The sequence below is a fragment of the Pygocentrus nattereri genome, chromosome 10 (genome assembly GCF_015220715.1).
Source record: "Pygocentrus nattereri isolate fPygNat1 chromosome 10, fPygNat1.pri, whole genome shotgun sequence".
NCBI lineage: Eukaryota > Metazoa > Chordata > Actinopteri > Characiformes > Serrasalmidae > Pygocentrus > Pygocentrus nattereri.
The window spans coordinates 29,309,265-29,330,994 of record NC_051220.1 but is presented as its reverse complement, the minus strand read 5'-3'; the positions used below and the strand labels follow the sequence as shown (position 1 = coordinate 29,330,994).

At 38.3% G+C, this 21,730-nt stretch overlaps 1 protein-coding gene across 3 annotated transcripts; it reads right to left on the bottom strand.

Moving 5' to 3' along the window:
- Positions 1-252: 252 nt before the first annotated feature.
- hivep2b (HIVEP zinc finger 2b) lies at positions 253-21,228 on the bottom strand. Of its 3 annotated transcripts, none has more exons than XM_037541854.1 (8): positions 21,102-21,228; positions 10,448-10,541; positions 5,937-10,282; positions 5,716-5,846; positions 5,416-5,621; positions 5,226-5,321; positions 4,366-5,081; positions 253-4,218 (listed from the first exon to the last, which is right to left on the bottom strand). In XM_037541854.1, the coding sequence occupies exons 3-8, from the start codon at positions 9,975-9,977 to the stop codon at positions 3,772-3,774; spliced, it is 5,637 nt and encodes a 1,878-aa protein (XP_037397751.1). In that variant the 5' UTR covers positions 9,978-10,282; positions 10,448-10,541; positions 21,102-21,228; the 3' UTR covers positions 253-3,771. The 3 variants fall into 3 exon arrangements, with proteins under 3 accessions (XP_037397751.1, XP_017555457.1, XP_037397752.1); XM_017699968.2 differs by having other exon boundaries at positions 5,416-5,591; XM_037541855.1 differs by lacking the exon at positions 21,102-21,228 and adding an exon at positions 14,439-14,664.
- Positions 21,229-21,730: the final 502 nt, after the last annotated feature.

The following is a 21,730-nucleotide window of genomic DNA, read 5'->3' as shown; positions in this document are numbered from 1 at the left end:
TTGTGAACACTGTGCCTGCAAATCAGTGACAGACAGGTATTAGGGATGGATGTCACCTGTGTGAGGGCAATATGATTTTATTTTATTTTTTTAATCTGGATTATTTTATGCATTTTCAGTGGAAGAAAGTATAAGGCAAACTTTATAAACTCAAAGTGCTGTCGCAATATATTAAATGAAAAAAGTGTTGCTCAGCTTTCCTTATTAAACTTTTATTTGTAAGTAATTTGAGGTAAGAGCATTGCTGACAAATGCTGATCATAGAACTTTAATATACCTTTTTTCCATTCCTAATGGACATCTTGTATTCAGAAGAAGGACAACAAAAAACTCAATATCACAGAGAGATCAGCTGCCTTTATGGGCAATAAATAAACATTTCTGAGTATTTGTGAATGATGTTCATGTAAGATATATATCAGACTTTTGTGATATATCAAATGCCATAAATACATTCAAACTAGTTGAAATAAAATTATCTATCAGTTATTATGTAAACATGACATGAAACATCCTTCTCGTAACTAACTTTATCATGATCTCAGTGTTTTTAATACCCGACAACAAATATAAATTCCATCTATAGCATATTGTAAGTGAACACTGAAAAGAAACATTACTTTGTTCTTGTCCCAAAAAATTTTATCATGCTACTAGATTTCCTCTGTAGATCTAATGCAAGATACTGATAATACTTCCCTTTTGAGACATTTAATAAAAATTCCACTTTAAAACTGTATACAATCAAACAGACACACGGTTCAACTCATTTGATGGCAAGAGAAACCTATAAGGACATCAAACCTCTTGTCCATCTGTTTTCACACTGGACACACTAGAAAAAAGTAATTACAGTACATGATGGTGTGTGTGTGTGTGTGTGTGTGTGTGTGTGTGTGTGTGTGTGTGTGTGTGTGGTGTTGGATAGATTACTTAGAAAACAATCAGGCACTGAAAATTAATGAAAATCTTGTTGATTACTAGAAAGTCGATTCTAATCAATGAAATTTTAATTACTTTTACAAACCCAATTCCAAAAAAGTTTGGACTGTAGGTAAAATATATAAAATAAGCAAAGAAAGATGTGATTTATAAATGTACTTCAACTTAAAACAGTACAAAGATATTTACTGTTTTACCTTATATTTTTGTGAATATACATTGAAATTGAAGTTGATTCTTGCAAAATGTTCCAAAAAAGTTGGCACAAAATCAGTTAAAGACTTGCAAGGTTTTCAAATGTTCACATCATAAACCACTGATGCAATCATGCTTAAATTTAAAAGGAGCATCCAGGGAAGGTCTTTATGGGCAAGGATGAGTTGTAGCTCACCAAAAGTGCAAAGATAATGAAAAAAAAAACATCATGAATAACATTCTTCATCTAGAGATTGCAAGGATATTAGGTCTTTCACCCTCTATGTGCATAATTTCTTGAAAAGATTTCAAAAGAACTCTGCGTAAAAGACAAGCCCGAAAACCACAGATGAATGCTCGTGATTTCATCTCAACAGCCCCCACAGATAGCTGTGCATCACATGGGCTCGAGAATACTTTGAAAAAGATTTTGTGAATAAGCACTAAAATAAACAATATTTATCACTGCATGCACAAATGTAGGTTAAGACTGTAATTTGTTGTGCACTGTGGAGGACATAGGTCAACAATATGCAGATAAGCTGCTAACCTTTCTGGGCGCTTTCTCATCTGAAATGGACTGGTGCACAGTGGAAATCTGTACTTTGGTCTGACACGTCAACCTTTCTGTATAATTCTATAAATAATGGACGTTGTGTTTTCTGGGCCAAAGGAAAAGGACCATCCAGATTGTTACCAGAAAAGGCGCCATTAACACTGAACATATTTTGGGCAACATATGCTGCCCCTTTAGACACCTTTTCAGGAACGTTCATATTAGAGATAATCTCTCAATTATATATGTAAACATGACAGCATTATTTCAACATGACAACACCAAGTCACATCACTGCTTGGCTTCATAAGCAGGGACTGTGGGTAGTATTCTGGCCTGCCTGCAGTCCAGAATTGTCTCCCTTTGAAAATGTGTGTCTTCTTAAGCTCAAAATACAACAAAAAAGGTCCTGTGTGGTTGCACAGCTGATGGCACATATAACAAAGAAATGGCAAAAGAAAATCTGCTTAGTTTGTGGATTAGTTTGTCTTCAGTCCCTAAATGTTAGGTGCTGCTAAAAGGAAAGATGATGTAACACTGTGATAAACATGCAATGAACAATGAAGTTCATAAGTTAAAACAAAGTGTTGTGGTTTTGTATGGTTTTCAATTTAGTACAACTTAATACAGCAATTTACTAATCACTGTTTTCTGTTTTTATTAGCATTTCACATACTGTCCCAACGTTTTTGGATTTGGGGTTTAGTTTGCTTATTTATCTTAATTGTATAATGGCAATGCAAATACAAAAAGATGTTTTAGTCAGCTACATTATTAGTATTTATAATTTCAGTGCAAAAATGTGATTGTATTCATATTTAATATAAACATTTTTATATATATTTTTGAATAATGCCTGATTATTATCTCATTTATGTCAACATAATTCAAAATGTAATCACGTAATGATTAGAAAAAATGTCAACTGCATTCTGGGCTGATTTCAAGTAATGTACTTTTCTAATTACCCAAATGCATAATCTAGTTCATATGTAGTAATATTAAGCCATCATTTTTCATAACCTGAATACATAATCTAATTCATATGCAATCCATTACTATCCAACACTGTATGTATATTAATGTATTTATGTGCATATAATTGACTTAACAGTGGCTGGAATGTTGTGCCATTTGATTAAATCAATCATACATTGACTCCAAATAGCCCAAATATCAACTGCACAGCATCAGTCAATTAGTTCATAAGAAAGTGCTTTAAATAGTCATCTAAATGCATAACATTTACTAATTACTTTAGGTTATCATAGCAATAATATGCTGTCATAAGATAAACTACATGAACAACATCTAGAGATGTCACTTTGTTGCATAAGTGCTGAAAGTATAAAGATTAAACAAGGGGGAAAGGTGTACAACTTTCAGAAAAGCTAAAGCTTTAAATAAAAAGAAATTCACATTCCAATTAAAAATTTCAATTGCACAAAATGTAACTACATTTTAAAGTTGCACTAGCAAACATAACATGTACAGCTATATACCAAGCAATATCGTAGCACTGTTGAATGCAATATTCAAACTGTAAAATGTTAATTAAGTGCAATTTCAAAAGCATCAACAGTACCTCTGATCAGGTTGACTTAACACTGTATTCACTGCATTAACAATACATCCAACAATTCTGTCTCACTGAGGCATAGGCAAAAAATTCTAAAAAGGCACAAGCCGATCAGATGGGGTGACTTCAATGATGCAGCTGATTTGTAAAGTAAAGGTACTTTTAAGTTGCTGAAAAAATAGAAACAGTTTACAAAATGCAGCTTCTGCTATTCAAATATTAAATATTGACCTCATGTTCTGTGTTTGTGAACTGCATATGTATGTTTCATATGGCCTTATATGCATTAGTGAACAACATGAGGTTTACAGAAATTTGAGACCAATATGGCAGTCTGACCTAAATGTGGTGTTGTGCATGTGTATGCAAAAGTGTATGCATATACTCATAATTTGTTTATGCCATATATTGCACCTTACCAAAACCATAGCTTCTCAGTCATCCTCTGAGCTTTATGTTAGCTTGACATAACCAAATGTTTTGTACAAAGCTGTGTGAATCAGCTTTTTAGAGGATTTTCAATTATATCCTCTGAAGTGATCCTGAGGGAGGCAATAGCCTCTGCACAGATATGAACACTCTGCTCTTGCTTCATGTCTTTGCTGGCAAGACCAATGCAGGAGGGTGGTTTCTCTTTCTTCTGAGAAGATGGGTTGCTTATTCCAGGTCCAGGAACAGGAACTGACGTTTGGCTGGAATTAGCCCTCTCTGATATGCCTGCCTGTGGTAGTGACTGAGAGTGTCTGTCTATAGCAGCACCAGATGGTGATACAGAGGGCATTCTTAACCCTCCAATAGGAACCATTGAGATGGGAGTTGGTACCTGCCGTTGAGAGTGTAAAGGCAAATGGCTGAAGATGTCTTGGCGGGACAAAGTGGATGCATCATTATTACTGCAAAGGCAGTCGCTGACATAAAGATTTTGAAGAATGCCTTCATGCTGGTCCTGTAATAAACATAATTACAAGTTTATTATTAAACTCTGATTAAATGACTACTGATATTATCAATTAAAAACTAGAAATAATCATTCATTATCACCAATGCCATCCACTATTAGAACCTTTAAATCCAATAATTTGAAGTTACATACCATTTCTGGGTGCATTCCAATGGGTTGTCTTAGAGGAGAAGCTTCTAATCTCATTCCCCTGCCTTGATCTAAGTAGGCTCTGTGCTGGTAGGACCCTCTGCGTGGGGATGTAGCCTTGAGCATGCCTCTGTGCCGACCACGCGGGGAGGTTGCTCGATGCCTAGATACGTCTGTCCCTGGTGACATGGGTCTTACAGGTGAGAGCTGGCGAATGGGTGAGAGATCTCCTCTAATGTTTAGGTCCCTCCTTGGTGAGATGGCCCTCAAAGGAGGATCTTTCCCTGGAGACAAATGACCTTGTGGTGACAGATCCCCCCTTGGACATATATACCTTTGATGAGGTGAATCCCAACAAGGTGAAAGCAAATGAGGTGGGCAGGGATCAAAAGAGCTACTTGCTTGTTCTAGAGGTAGATCATCCTCACTACCAAGAGAACAGGCCTCATATCTTTCCTTAGGATTGTTTCCTGTGTCCAAGCTTTTGGTGGAACAGCTGGAGGGAGATGGCTTGTTGACTGTGAAAGGCTGAGGACTTGTGCTCCGGGAGATGGTTCTGGGTGTGGAGTCACCATCATATTCATCATCCTCCTCATCATCTGGTTCGTCTCCATCTTCATCACCACCATCAGAGTCATCTGCATCCGAGAATTGATGTTTAATGGTTGTCTCTACTTCCAGTCTGATGTCTGAGGTTTTCTGTATGTCATCTTCGTGATCTGAAAGAAACATAGAATCAAACGATCTGACCGTTCTCTCCTGGAGATCAGTTGTAATGACACATTGTTTGCATTTGTATACTTTAGAAAAGAGTAAATGCTGGAACAGACTATATAAAAAATTATAAGGGATAAAGGACACACCTGCATCATCTGTATTGTCCATGGCAATGGGTGAAAGCCCAAGCTCAAGGCATTTTTTCATGTGAGCTTTTGACTTCATATGCTTGGTGAGATTCCCTTTAAAAGACAAGGTATTGTTTAACCTCAAATTAACCCTAAACTAATGTAGACCAACTTCTAATATTTCATATTAACATGCAGTAAAATCAACCTTTAGTTTTGAAGGCAAAGTTGCAGCACTTGCAAACATAAGGCCTCACATCTGTGTGAGTGCGTATATGTTTCTTCAGCATGCTAGGCTTCTTACAACGAATACCACACTCTTCGCAAATGTACTTCCCTCGCCCACGGCCCCTAACATACACGTAGTCCTCATTTGACTTGTACCTGAGTGATGAAGCCACATACAGAGAAGACCTTTAAAGGAAAACATTTACTGTACATCAACAAACATTTATTTTAAAAAAAGATGAATGATTCAACAAACATTTTTGTCAAGGATGCTACTCACCCCCCTTCAAAAATCTTTACTCGAACAGGCTCTGTTTGCTTTCCAGAAGCATCTTTGTCTTTGCTTTTTTGTCTGACATCTTTCTTTCTGATGTCATAATGTATGTCATCTCTTCTATTCTCCACAGTTCCCTGTGAAATGAAATGACAGTGTAAAACTGTATATTGACATGTATGTTTTACATGTTTATTGAGTAGATTAATAATGATAAAATAACTAACCTGTTCCAGGTTTTGATTCCACAAGTTGGAGGTGACAAGTACCCCCGGCTGATACATAGCTGCAATTGTATATGTAGTATTTTGGCCCTTCTGTTTGGATCGGAGAAGAGCAAGAACCATTCCAGTGCTTAGATTGGGTGGATTTGGATTATGGCATCTCACAAACCAAGAGGCATACACTGAGAAATGAGGAGATGTCTGAGTGCTGTTTGGCTTAGGAGAATTGAGATAACACCAGCTCATACAGGTTGTTGTGTGAAGACTTGGAAATTGCGAAAGTATCCAAGCACTGGCAATATCTCTGGGCAATGCAGGGACCACATAACCTTGAGTAGTGGCAGTTTGCACTGGCATTGGCAAATTATTGATTGATTCTTGAGAAAAACTGCTGGACAACGGTAACCCTGCCTTTCGGTGAAGATCAATATTGGGGTCTTCCGTATCCATCTCTTCGACAGATACTGATGGGTCCTGAATGTTTGTTGACTGGCTCTCCTTTTTGAATTTCTCCTGTCCCCCTGTAGGATGTCCTAACTCTACAGCACTCAGTTCTTCCACAATCTGGCCATACATTTTCTCTTCTTTGACTCGTTTTTGCTGCTTTGCTTCAATGAAGAGCTCAGTGCTACTTGCAGGAGAAAGCATTCGCTTGTTTGCTCCACCACTTGGGGCCTCTGTGGTTGAGATGGTTCTAGAGGTCAAAGACAGTGGTATGCCTGTATTAAGCTTTGCAGGTGATAATTGTGGGTTGTGCAGCAGTCCTCTGGAGTGTCCTGATATTTGAGATAGATCAAAATCTATCCTATGCTGTGCTGTGATGTTTGCAAGTTGATTTTGGGATGTGACATTACTGTTTCCTAAGTTAATGGAATTCTGAGAATCCAGAATATGAGATATGTTTGTGTATGTGATATTTCCGTAGCATGGCACTTGCATCTGAATTCTGACAGGAACCAGCAAACCACATGATCTCTGACTGGTTAAAGCAGGCTGAGCTTGTGAAAGAACTGCTATTGTTGACAAGACATTGGTGATGCTCTGTGGATGATCTTTTGGTATATCAGTCAGGGCAATTCTGGGATCCTCAGATGGTTTTGGATCTTCAGGATCTTTCTTTATTTTCTGCTTTAGACCATGAAGTTCATGTTTTTGTACAGTCTGGGAAAGATGAATCGGTTTATGACATGGGATTTGCACTGGCTTGCAAGACAAATCTGTTGAAATTAACTGTGGAGAGAAACTTCCATGCATCAAGGAATGCCTCATGCCTTTCTCAATGCCAACAGAGCCCCCTTCCATGAAAAAAGGTTTGTCTGGTGAAGACGCTCTCCTTCCTATCTCAACTGGATCTGAGCTGCCTTGAATAATATTAATATCAAAAGATTTATCACGTGTTATAATCTCTGGATCGCCACTCAAAGACGCCTGTCTAACCAAGTAGCCTCTTCTTCTCTCCTGATATCTGTATGCACTGGCATAGATGTCACTTTGCATAGAACTGGATGAAGAAGAAAGGTTGCCATAGTCAAAGGACTGGCTTCTAATTTCTGGTAACTCCAAGGGTAAATTGCAGGGTGCCTGTTCTGATGCAGAGCGTCTCATCTCTCTGTGATGACTTAGTGAGCCCCCTGGCACTGCTAAGAACTCCAAAGGCCTACTAAATTCATCTGATTTAGCTGGAGATGCAATGTTAATATTCTCCTCTCTGTCGAGTGATTGAGAGAAACTTGAGCTGTGAGACAAATTACTATCTTGACTTGGGCTTCTGGAAAGACCAGTACAAGCAGATTCAAAGCTAGATTCACCAGAGGAACATTCCATCTCAGCTAATCGCAAACGTTTCTTTTTCGGAGGTAGCTTTTCAACTGGGAATTTTGATAAGGTTTCACTCCTCTGAGGCCACTGGAATTCCTCTCCATGTTTTTCCTTTGGTTTCACCTGCACATCTAGTAGCTTTTCTGGTCTGTCAGGCTCCTCAGTAACTCTTATCTCAGGAACTTGTATACCAGACTGAGATGCAAGTTGTTTAGATAGGTAAGACCTTTGGTATAGCAAATTACTGCCACCCCATTGCTTCTCTGTTTTTCCAGATTTAATGAGAAGATCAGTTTTGTGTCTTTCTTTAATTTGCTCCTTTTCTGATAATTGGTAAAAGTTACTTTTATCAAATTGATGAAAGTCAGTGGATTTTTCTGCAGAGCTTAGCTTGCTTAATGAGTTTGTGTGTTGAATTACAGAGATAACATTGCTGCCAGCCCTTCTCTCTGTGTCAGTATATGTAGCATCATGAATATCTTGCTTTGTATCAAGGTCCCCTGAGAGTTCAGGCAGGCCTGATGGCTTATTTTGTGTCAGAAAGTCTTCCTCTTCCATGGTATTCTTACCCTTTCTACGTTTCCTTGTGGCATTTTCAATCAGGTGGCTTTGAAATATGAGGGATCTCTCAAATTCTGGACAATTTTGGTCATCTACTTTGTGAATGTTCAGCCCACAAACCAGAGAAGTGTGGTTATCTGATTCTGTGTGCCCTTCATGAGCAGAGTGCTCAAAAGCAGCCTGTCTCATAAGTTTTCTCATGCCTACTGACCCACGATAGGAGACTTCATCATTTGTCATCCTCTCATCAAAAGAATTACTACTTCTTAGTCCTTGTGGCGCATTCAAGTTGGAATCTGATGGGGCTGGAAGAGAGTGGCTTCGTAAAAGTAAACCACTTTCTGGTGGGTTTTCCAAAAGTTCTGCATTACCTTGAAACATTTCAGGGATTTCCTGATAGTTATCTTCTTGAAAAGAGTCTGATTCAATTTTGATTGATCTGACTAGGTCTTTTTTGCGTCTGTGCAAATGGGATGCAGTTTCCCCAGGCACCATGCCTTTGGTCAATTTAATCATAAAACTCGATGAAGTATCATTTATGTCTGTCATGCAAGTCTGTACAGTGATTGATTGCCTTGGCTTGGAGCTTGGTCTATAACACTTTCCAAACATTATTTCTTGGTATGACTTGGCACTTGCACTTGCTTGATTAAACTGCTGTTCTGCACTCTCTGAGCGCGAAAAGTAACCAGAGTCAGTGCTTCCTTTGCTGTATGAACTGGGGAGGGAGAGAGACTGGTCTGATTCCTGACTTCTTTTCTCTGAGAGCCTAAGGGCAAGTCTTTGTTTGATGGTGGAAGACTCAGCTTCTTGGTCCACCTGAGTGACAATTGCAGGTGGCATCATTTCTCTGAACTGCCATAAAGATATTTTTCCAGATGGTGACACAGCCTCCTTTTTTGAGGAACTCTGAGAGGTCATCACATTTTCATTTTGTATGGGTTTACCAGACTCTTCTTGTGTAGCATCCTCTCTGTCTTTCATCAGGATAGAACTCTCTCTGTCTAAGTCTTCAGTCCCCTCTTCGTCTGTGTCAGTGCTCTGCTCAGCATCAGAGTGCATCTCCCCTTCTCCAACTCCCAATTCTTCATCCATGCCAATATGTTTACTGTCTTGTTCTGAAAATGGAACCAATCCTGCTTTGACAGCATGCGTATGAGACTTTCTATGTTTGTACAAATTGCTTTTAGTTTTAAAGGAGAAACCACAAGGAATACAAGGATAGGGTCGCTCACCCGTGTGAGAACGTATATGCTTCTTCAGCACACTGGGCTTGGCACAAGCTCTCCCACAGTAGTGGCAAACATATTTTCCTGTCTTCTTTGGTTTCTGCTCTTTTTTGTGCATACACTCTGACAACAAGTCAACCCCTGACTGAAGCCCTCGTTTGCCAGGAGGAGGGATACTCGGTGTCTTCCTCCAGGTTTGGATTGGATACTGCTCACTGGGTTGTAGGATGGGACTAGCCTCTGACCCCACTGTCATTATCTCCATACTAGAACCTGACCTTATATCTCCTGTCTGGGCTCTCTCTGTCAGTTGTATTTCATCCTCAGAACACGGAATATGGCCTCTTTGAGTCATGTTAGCATCCGAATGTTTTTGTTCTCTCAAACTGTCTCCTTGTTGAGAACATCCTCCAGTAGAGGATTCCGAAGTCTCCATGATGCAAATGTTACTTTTTTATCATCAGTAATTATGCTTGCTACATTTTTGCTACTTCACTTTATCATGTTAAGCATCATGTCTGATAGAATCAAATGTCCTACTTAATTTGGTTTAACAAATGTATCTTTTATGTGCCATTAATGCCTAAGGTTCCTTTGGATAGACGCAGTCTTAGGGCAGATAGCATAATTTTCAGAAAAAAATGTGGATTAATTTCTTTCCATATTCAGCTCTGCTTTTCTTTTTCAGAAAGTGTCTTCAAAGCACTGAGCAATTAGACGTGCATACCAGCTCCGAGTTATCTATGGAAAACAATATAAACAATATACTCATATTATTTCCATAAGCATTTTGTTGATAACTATCAATGTGTCTTATCAATAAGATGCTATCAATGTTTATAGTATGTTTCTGTGAACAAAAAGCTTACATAATTCAAAAAGGACAGACAGAGCATGAAGACTCACCATTGCCAGATCAGAGAGTTGCTATGGATTATCTGCAGGAATCATCTTTGTCATTTTTTCAGGCTTGAGAATATCATGAGATATTCTATCTGAACTGCAAAGCCAAGAAGTTTTCATTAAGCAAGAAAAAATGAAAACATTCATGCCACTAATCAGTATACCAAGGCCTGCACATAACATGAAGAGTTTGTATTGCTTTTACCAGTGAAAAAGTGCATTTACAAATGTACAGCCAAATAGTTCCCAGTCTTTGTTTTAAGACACCCTGTTCAAAAATACAAACAGAAACATGACCGAGTGACTTATTAACTATCAACTTATATGGCTAGTTTCTCAGAGACAATGAATAAACCTGATACTAAACTGCACTCCTAAAGGTCACCTTCAACTGAAAAGCATTTTAGTTTAGGTTTAGGTTTAATCTGATGAAACTGGTCCCTAAACTTATAAGAACTGTGGACAGAATCTAACAACCACATGACTAAACATTGTGTGAACAGCAATTGCCCCCAACTAATGTTAGTTGATAATTAGGATCAATTAAACCAAACACACCCAGACTTGATTACTGCCAGCCTGGTTCTGGAATCTAAACATAAATTATGTAAAGTGTGTACATGCACTCAATAATCTGATCATAATCTGATTGTTCACAACAATATCCGATTATTCAAATGGTCATGTAAACACTATACTCCTTTACCTTCAAGATGTATGTTCATATTTTCAGGTAAGGTGGTTCAAAGTTTAAAAACAAAACCCAGGATTAAGTTTTATGTAACATTTACGTCATGTCTTCTTCTGAAGTTTAAACTTCAAGTTTATTGGCTGGTTGCTAAGTAGAAATCTGATTATTGCCAGACTCATGTAGACTTGGGAGTTTCCCATTATCTAATTACTCAAGAGCATGTAAACATGTTGATCGGATTGCTGACAAAATCCGATTTTCTGCAGTTATCAGATTAAGTGCATGTAAACTCACTCAATGTGAAGCAGACTACACCACAATCAAAAGAGATTAGAAAAATGTTATTGTAACAAATTAATGTGGAAAGAGTTACAAAGCCATTTCTAAGGCTCTGGGGCTCCAGTGAACCACAGTAAGAGCCATTATCTCCAAAAGGACTTGGAACAGTGGTGAATCCTCCCAGAAGCATTTGGCCTCCCAAAATTCCTCCAAGAGCACAGCTCAACTCATCCATTAAGAACTCAGACAAAATCTAAGTAACTTCAGGCCTCGCTCACCTCAGATAAGGAATTCATTATTCCATCATTATGAAGGGACTAGGCAAAAATGGCATCCATTGGAGTTTTGCAAGGTGAAACCATTGCTAACCAAGAGGAACATAAAGCCTTGTTTCACATTTGCCAAAAAACATTTTAATGATCCCACAAGAATTTTGGAATAATATTCTGTGGAAGACAATTGTTCCATTACATATGATGTAAAGCCAACAGAGAATTCCATAATAAGAACATCAAACCAACAGTCAAACATGGTGGTGGTAGTGTGATGGTGTGGGGATGTGTTACTGCTTCAGGGCAACATAACTGATGGATCCATGAATTCTGTTCTCTAAAACCCTGCAGGAGAAAAGTCTGGTCATCAGTACATGACATGAAGCTCACATGCGATTGGGTTATGCAGCCCTCTGATATGGCTGAATTAAATATTTAATTGAAATATTTAATATTTAATTGAAAACAGTACAAAGACAGCATATCAAATGTTGAAACTGAGCTTTCAAATAAGTTGGGACAGGGACATGTTTACAACTGTGTTGCATTACTTCTCCTTTTAACAACACCCTATAAGCATTTGGAAATGGAGGAGAACAATTGCTGTAGTTTTGAAAGTGAAATGTTTTCCCATTCTTGTCTGAGACAGGATTTCTGCACAACAGTGCAGGGTCTCCTTTGTCATATTTTTCATTTCATAATGCTTCAAATGCTTTCAATGGGTGATGGGTCTATACTGCAGGCAGGCCAGTTTAGCACCTGGACTCTTTTACTACAGAGCCATGCTGCTGTTATATGTGCAGAATATGGTTCGGCACTGTCTTGCTGAAATTGTTCAGCATTAATGATGCCTTCACAGATGGGCAAGTCACCCATGTCATGTGCACTAACACACCCCTATATCATCATAGATGCTTTGTACTGTGTGCTGATAACAAGCTGGATTGTCCCTCTCTTCTTTAGCCCTGAGGACGCAGTGTCAAAATGAATTTCAAATTTTTAAACATCAGACTACAGGATAACTTTCTGCTTTGCCTCAGTTCATCTCAAATAAGCCTGGGCCCAGAGAAAGTGGCAAAATTTCTGGATCCTGTTTTAAGGTTTCTTCTTTGCATGGTAGAGTTTTGCACTTGCACTTCTGTATACATTGTATGTGAACTTTTGTGTTTAATTGTGTTTTCTTCTGAAAGACTCAGCCTGTCTGGGATGCTTTTTTTTATACCCAGTCATGTTACTCACCTGTTGCCAATTAACTTAATTAGTTGTGAGATGTTCCACCAAGTGTTTTTAGCAACATGTTTACCAGTCTTTTATTGCAATCATTGCATTGTGTTTCATCTACATTTTGCACAGTATCCCAACTTTTTTGGAAACGAGTGGTTGTTTTGTCTCTTATGTTTTCCTCATTTTGTATGAGGGTCTCAAATCGTATCCTTTCAGAAATGGAAGAAATCAGAAGGGGACAGGCAAAAATTTATGATGAGGTTCACCTTAATAGTCTATTAGATGTAGCAGTATAACATTAATAAAAAATGCATGGAATCACAGGTTAGCTATAGTTACAGTATCAGACCATTTTTACTTTCATTGCCTACAGTGATATACAAATACAGACAATTGATACCTCTGACCCAGGGTTACAGCTGATAGCTGGTAGGGCTACTGTAGTAAATATGCATTCACTTCAGTAATGGAGCAGTAAACAAACCTAAAAAAATAACAGTACTGTCTAAACAGCAAAGTGTTGATCTATAGTTGTGTAACTGCAATCTAAACAGTGTCCTTTTCCATACTACAGTTACTGCAGTTAATTACACTTGGTTGGCATATCAGGAGAGCAGTTCAACGTTTACACATAATTCATCTCCTCACATACCACAATGTGACTTTAATGAGGTTATATAAGATTATCTGGTTCAGACCTCTGAGCTCATCTTAATTAGGACATCCAAAGGCTTCTCACCATTGTATCAGAAAGCACTTCCTTCAGTCTACTTTACAATGTTGTCACTGTGTCACTTCACTAGATCGAAATACTTTTCAAATGTCCAGCCTGAAGCATAATGGGGGTGGTGTGACCATTGATGAGGGGCGACAGGAGTCACCAATCAGAGTGTGCCCGTCTCAAGGTCACTCTAACCTCATTCTTGGGTTTCCCTCTGTACTCGAAGATGAATGAGTGAGTGGATGCATGAGTGAAGACGATGATGGTGTATCAGAAACAAGGAATCATAGAAAGACAGGTAAGATCTTTTCAATCACATAATATATGAAGAAATCATTACAGTTCACCATGTTTAACTGTGCTTTTTCATTAATGTTGTGAACATCTAAACAAGTTCTGAGAGTGTCCTAAGAGTTTATGACTGGAAAGAGTAAAAGTTTGACCAACAGTTATGGCTTTTCATTTGGACACCATTCCCACACTTATGCTTTTGACACCATCAGCAACAACGTCAAGAGTGAAACAACATTGCAATAGCAAGTCACAGGAAAATATTGCCAGACTCGGGGGAATGTCATTACGTCATGTATCAGCCCCCCACCATATCAGTAGCCAGAAGAGCCAAAGCATGGCAACTCGTAAAATAGAGCAGTCGTGCAGCTGAAAACTACAGCGGCATCTCACCCAGGAGAGGACCGCATGATGGGTCATTACACAAGCAGTCAAGGACAGACTCAAGCCGGCGAGTCACCCTTCAGCAAGCACAGCTAAAACATCAAACACAACGATTGTCATCAAGCTACAAACCTGGTGCTCAAAAACAGCCTTGTCCAATATCTCCAGTCATATCCAACTCCCCTCATAATTCCTGTCTGTCATATTCCAGTATATGACCCACAAGACCAGCCTTTATAAAGCCAAAAAAGCCAAATATATATCCCATTAATGATCCACTTCTTGCTTATTGAGAGTACACTATAAGACCTACTGATGTAAGCGAGTCACCACAGAAAATACCTCACTGAGACGTGTATCCAGGAACAAAAATAGCAAAGGGGCCCTGTGAAGGGGTTATGCAACAGCCAACACTGGAGGCCACTTTTGAAGCAGCAGAAAGCAGTGCACACAGATCACTCACTCCACTGTTCCCATATAGATAAGCATTTACCCCAATAAAGCTGGATCTAGTTTGTCTCAGTCTGTTTTAAACAACATTTACAGAAAGTTTACAGAAAGACTAAGCAAAAGAACAGTAAGGACTTTAAAAGTTCTGGTACGTGACAGGACCAGCTGCATTTTGTCACAGTCCTCAACTAGTATTAACAAGTTGCCAACGGTGTACATTCTAAATGAATACTATTCTGTGTGGTCATTCCACCCGACTGATTCATGATGTACTGGCATGTTTTTATAAAGTACTCAAAGAGAACCATTTAATCTGCTCATCGTTAGTATTTACACTGCATCTCCAACCTTGACTTTTATTCACAATACAGTTTACACTACTAAAAATATTGGACCTGCTGTGACCACCATCTTAAGTTTCAATGAGGAAAAACAACTCGATGCAGCTACAGTTAGGAAGGACTAAGATAATATGATATGATTCAGATGCTGTGTATATGTTATATGCAAGTCTGTTAAGATTAGGCCCTTTAGGTAACAGACCCTTCTAATATAACAAAAGCTTGTCTCAGCTTTTTTCAGTTTTTTAATGAAATTTTATCACATCTATGAAGTGGTGCATAACCTAGCATGTTTTCGTTTTAGCAAAATCATTTCTTATAAATATTTCAGTAAGATTAACTTTTCAGATAAACAACATGCATATCTCTGATGCAAATTAAAATGAAAACAAAAGATTAAAAAGAAATGTTCCAGACACCTTTCAATACAAAAGTATGTGAAATTCAATCATCATAATTACTCGATGGTGGTTGCTGTCAAATACTGGCAAATACTTTTTTGACCACAAAGTAGAACAGTAAATATCAATAGTAAATAACATCTAAAGTATATTTTTGATAAATCTGTCTATGAGAAACATTTCCAAAGATGAACTGTTTTAAATTACTGTAAGGTTTATATGGCCCACTCTTGTTGTTTACTTTGGCTGGCTTACTAACCCCGCCATGTGGGGGTGAGGTTGTACTTTGAGGGAATGTTTTGGCACAGAATCAGATTTACATACAACCCCAATTCCAATGAAGTTGGGACGTTGTGTAAAACAAATAAAAATAGAATACGATGATTTGCAAATCATTTTCAACCTATATTCAATTGAATACACTACAAAGACAAGATATTTAATGTTTAAACGGATAAACTTTGTTTTTTGCAAATATTCACTCATTTTGAATTTGATGCCTGCAATACGTTCCAATGAAGTTGGGACAGAAGCATGTTTACCACTGTGTTACATCACTTTTTCTTTTAACAACACTCAATAAGCATTTGAAAACTGAGGACACTAATTGTTGAAGCTTTGTAGGTGGAATTCTTTCCCATTCTTGCTTGATGTACAACTTCAGTTGCTCAACAAAGGTCTCCGTTGTCGTATTTTGCGCTTCATAATGCGCCATACATTTTCAATGGGAGACAGGTCTGGACTGCAGGCAGGCCAGTCTAGTGCCCGCACTCTTTTACTATGAAGTGCAGTAACCCAACATGTGCAGAATGTGGCTCGGCATTGTCTTGCTGAAATAAGCAGGGACATCCCTGAAAAAGACGTTGTTTGGATGGCAGCATATGTTGCTCTAAAACCTGTATGTACCTTTCAGCATTAATGGTGCCTTCACAGATGTAAGTTACCCATGCCATGGACACTAACACACCCCCATACCATCAGAGATGCTAGCTTTTGAACTTTGTGCTGATAACAATCTGGACAGCCCTTTTCCTCTTTGGCCCGGAGGACACGACTTCCATGATTTCCAAAAACAATTTGAAATTTGGACTCGTCAGACCACAGGACAGTTTTTCACTTTGCGTCAGTCCATCTTGGATGAGCTTGGGCCCAGAGAAGCTGGCGGCATTTCAGGGTGTTGTTGATATATGGCTTTCGCTTTGCATGGCAGAGTTTTAACTTGCACTTGTAGATGGAGCGACGAACTGTGTTCACTGACAATGGTTTTCTGAAGTGTTCCGAGCCCATGTGGTAATATCCGTTACAAAATGATGTGGGTTTTTAATGCAGTCATGGGCATTCAGTGTTGGTTTTCTGCCTTGCCGCTTACTTGCAGAGATTTCTCCAGATTCTCTGAATCTTCTGATGATATTATGGATTGTAGATGATGAAATCCAATTACACATTGCAAAACGTTGTTCTGAAACTGTTGGACTATTTAACACGCAGTTGTTCACAAAGTGGTGAACCTCACCCCATCCTTGCTTGTGAATGACTGAGCCTTTCAGGGATGCTCCCTTTACACCCAATCATGAAACTCACCTGTTTCCAATTAACCTGTTCACCTATGGAATGTTCCAAACAGGTTTTTTTTTACCATTCCTCAACTTTCCCAGTCTTTTGTTGCCCCTGTCCCAACTTCTTTTTGGAATGTGTTGTAGGCATCAAATTCAAAATGAGTGAATATTTGCAAAAAACATTGAACATTAATATCTTGTCTTTGTACTGTATTCATTTGAATATAGATTGAAAACGATTTGCAAATCATCGTATTCTGTTTTTATTTATGTTTTACATGTCCCAACTTCATTGGAATTGGGGTTGTAATTTTCCACTTGGCCTACCCCAGATGTGATCAATCAGTTTAGTTTAGTTCATGTTTGTTATCCAGATTTTGATTTGGTTTAGCATTGGAACTAAACTAAAGAAGCAAGAAGTTCATGAATTTTAACCACATGAAGTTTAGCCTGATGAAAAGTCTGCGTTACATCTGACCCCACAACAGGTTTTTCCCTGTGCTGCCCTACTGCAGATTTATGATTCTAACAAATGGTTTTGAGTCAAATGATTTCATTATCTAGTACCACTTGTCAGTAGTTCTTAAACAACGGCAAAGATAGCTAAATTCTAATCTTAAGAGTTACAAAAATGGTCATTTAAGTAGACCAGTGGGAAACCATTGGCAGTTACATTGAAAATCAAGATCATGTAAAACATATATGAACTGATCTTCATAGAATCAAAGCATCACTCTCAACACATATGATGCTGCAGTTCAGTGGATTTTGGTTCTGTAGTGTTGAGTATGAGGAGGGATTGCCCTGAAATGGCTGATCCTCAATGAGCAGTGAAGGTCAAGCCTCTCGTCTCTCTCTATAAATATGATGGTCTGTCCCACTGGGTCCGCCTCACCGCCTGGCTTTTCCACTGTCTCAGGCACACCACACTGCTGCTGACCATCTACATGTGATTCGATACCACCCCCCCCACTTACACACACACACACACACACGCATGCACACACACACACACGCACAGACTGGAATGTCCTTACTGTAGCAGGCAGTGTACAGACAAAGCCTGATCACCATGTCTATAGCAGCCACAATGCTGGTATAAAATATGCTGTCTACATATATGGTGACTCATTTTAATGCTCAGTGTGATTTATAATTCTACTTCAGTTACAATCTACTTGAAAGTATTCAACCAAGAATCAGTCAACCAAGACAGCAAGCGTTAAGCTGTTTCTCAGCACACCATGAGAGGGTGTGGTGATGGTGAACAGAAATTCATATCAACTGTGGATGCGTATGGAATTATAACCGGGCACAGTTAGAAAATATGGCAGAAATGTAGAATTCCTAACATCTAACTGTACTAAAGCAAAAGCAGTCACTTAAAGGGGAGCTATTTTAACTGTTTTCAGTGTTCATAATTTTATTTTGGGCATCTACTAGAATAGATTTACATGCTTCAGTGTTCCATAAACTCATTAATTTACTCATACTGTAGATCTCTATTTACCCTCTGTCTGAAACTTTCTGTTAGAGCTCCTGTGTCTTTGAGCTCTGCCTCTTGATGGGCACAGTGTGCCCATCAAGCCACCTTTGCAAGCTATACTGCACAGCGCATCTCAGAGTGGTAAATTTGAACTTTGTAGCTCTAGTATGAGGGAGTTCCAAGCTTGCCAGTAGGCAAGCAATAAGGATTGTGGTATGAGATTGCATCATCTTGTAATACAGGAAAAGGGCAGGAATTCCAACGAGACGTTTGTGTGTACTTTGGGCTTTGTGACTTTCCAGACCGTTTACATGCACAGAAACTATAACATATGTAAGAACATAACACACTAAGAAAAGAGAATAAAACAGAAAAGCACAATAGGTTCTCTTTTAAAATGCTCAAAAAAGTACAAATCTATGAATTCTTCTGTTAAAAAGTGCTTGGTGGGGGGAGGGATGGAGCTGGGCAAATTTGCCAAATAAATCCTCTCTCTCTTGGAACCTATTAACAACGTAATACATTGTCAGAGTTGTAATGAAACATGTATTTCCCAAGTGATAACTTTATAGGAGAGGAAAAAGACTATTCTTAACTTTTAATCAAAGCAAATTATATATAATAACATATTTAAGGCTTTGTTCAGTCCCTATATAGCATGAAATAGCATTGAAAAGTTTAAAATCATTTGTAAGGTTAGTATTTGTTGCTATTTTATTCAATAACGTAAACAGTGTAGATTGAGGGATTATAAGATAGACACATAGACCTAGACAAGAAGGTGTTTTAAGATGTTTTATTCAATATTTTAAGTTTGAGAACATCAAGTTATTAAATGAGAAATGCTTTTTGTAATTATATATTTAGAGAACTTTCTTGATACATTATCTGCTATCTGCTATTCTATTATATGTCTATTATAACTATATTCTCATTGTTACACAGATTTCTCAGTCATCATTTTAAAATTATATATAACTGTTTATCATTCTGGAGTAGAAATCAGTGAATATTTTGAGTACTAGCACCTTTAAAGAACCATATTCTGCATGTATCCACAATAAAAGTAGTTTTATTTTATTGAAAACAGTGTTTCCAGGCTTTTGAATGCTAGTGTATGTAGCCTACACAGTTGTATACAACCATCTAATAAAGACCTATGTGCTACTGTGTATAATGTCTTTTTCATGAATTATATATCACATTTGAAAGAGGTTTAATTGCATCTAAATGTAGACTAAGCAGATACCCTCCTTAATCTCCTTATTATAGCCTACTGTAAATGTCATTCATCCTGTGGAGCGAAGAAATGAATGTTCCCATGGCAACTAAATGCCTATTTCTGCTGTATTTCATATGCTTTTGTCTCATCCAGTGGGTACACACAGATCAAACCGTGCTACTGAACTACTGAATGAAGCACACTCAAGTAGGCTTCATCTGTCAGTGCTATGAGAAATGCTCTCAATTTCCATTTAGTAGGACAAGTGCAAAAATGTCTGGTCAATGTATGTAGGATGTAAGCAGGATGTCCATGACTGGGGCAATGCTTTTTTTTCCTTCTCTCTGTAGGCATTTCACACCACAAGAAGGTCAAGAAAAATGAACATGAAAATGCCTTCAGGTGCTGGATGTCATCTGGCAGCACAGTTCACTCATCACCATGGAAACACACAATGCTCTTGCCATAGAGTTCTACATTAGTAGGTCTTGCAAGCAAAACTGTAAAACCAAATATTTTATTTGGGTTGATTTCCCAAAGCATGCGTTCGGAGCACTGTAGTGTTGCAGGATTTACATATAATCAAAGGTTACAAAGCATAAAAAATGTATAGCATGTGAGAAACTCAAGAGTTTTGGGCATTAGATCTTAGTAAGGCATAAATCTTTGCATCCTCATCCCTGTATTTAATCACATGTCCTGTTTTGGGGAAAAAAGCAACTTACTGATGTAGAAATACTTCACAGAAAGAGACTGGCATTTAAAAAAAAAAAGACATAAAATTACAAGGCTTCGTTCAGACCATAAATGGAATGCAATAGTGTTCAAAACTTTGGAATTGTTGTCATGTTAGTAATTGTTGCTATTTTATTCGATAATAACTTGTAAAGTGTAGATTGAAGGACTATAAGCTAGACACCAGATGATATTTTAAGATGTTTAATTTACTATTTCAAGTTTGTGAACATTGAGTTACTAAATGATAAATGCATGCTGCAATTATCTATTTAAGAATCACAAATATTGTTGTCATTCAAGTCATAAGATCTTAGTAAGGCATAAATCTTGCCATCCTCGTCCCTGTCTTTAATCACGTCTTGTTTTGAGTAAAGAAGAAACTCATTGATGTAAAAATAGCTTTAGGCACCCATTGATAAACATACATATGTGTATCTTCCAACTGGTGCGTGACCGAGGCCTCATGTATTTCATTAACAAATGCTACCCAAAACAAGCTAATTGTATCTAAATGACAGTAAATATAAACATATCCCCACTCATCTGATAAGGCTCCTTCTCCACAAGCATGCCTCGAAACTCAGTTTATCTTCCTCCTCACCTTGATGGATCCATTCTGTTAGTTCAGTTCCCTCCTCCAAGGCTAAACACTGCATTTCCCATCATCAGTGTGCCACTGCCAAGGGTCCTATTTTTCACTGTGTGCTCCTCACTAGGCTCTGCTACTAATCCTCTACTCTCATACAAGAGGAGTGGGAAGGAAATGGAAAATGATCATGTTTCTTGGCATAAACACCTGGTGTGTTGATTGGCTGAGGGAGGCTGGTGGAGATGTCTATCACCGTGACAACGCTATGCTCGCTGGCAGCAGCCAGAGGAGAATATACAGGGACAGAAATAGATTTCAGCTTGCTCTAGAGCTGCACAATCCCGTCACAGAGGAAGGGAGGGAAGGCCAGGGGGAATGCGAGATGAAAGATGAATACAGCTATGAGAAAAGATGAATACAGCTATGGGAAAGCAAGGACATTAGCTTAGAATATCACAGCTGCATCTCTGCTGTCGAGTGGCTGTAACTATGGGTTACATCTGCCACATGTACAGCCTCTCCTTTTATACATATTATCTGTGTACTGGCGACACATTGTATAGGCACCAACATAAAAAAACAGGATGGTTAAAACAAGAAGCTATGGTATGATTTTTTAGACAGGATTTTTTAGGATGGAC

Coding starts and splice junctions, on each gene's coding strand:
- hivep2b (XM_037541854.1), bottom strand. CDS start 9,977: ATGGAGACTTCGGAATCCTCTACTGGAGGATGTTCTCAACAAGGAGAC. Junction 5,847..5,936: donor GGAATCAAAACCTGGAACAG/GTTAGTTATTTT, acceptor TTCATTTCACAG/GGAACTGTGGAGAATAGAAG. Junction 5,082..5,225: donor GGACAATACAGATGATGCAG/GTGTGTCCTTTA, acceptor TGTTTCTTTCAG/ATCACGAAGATGACATACAG.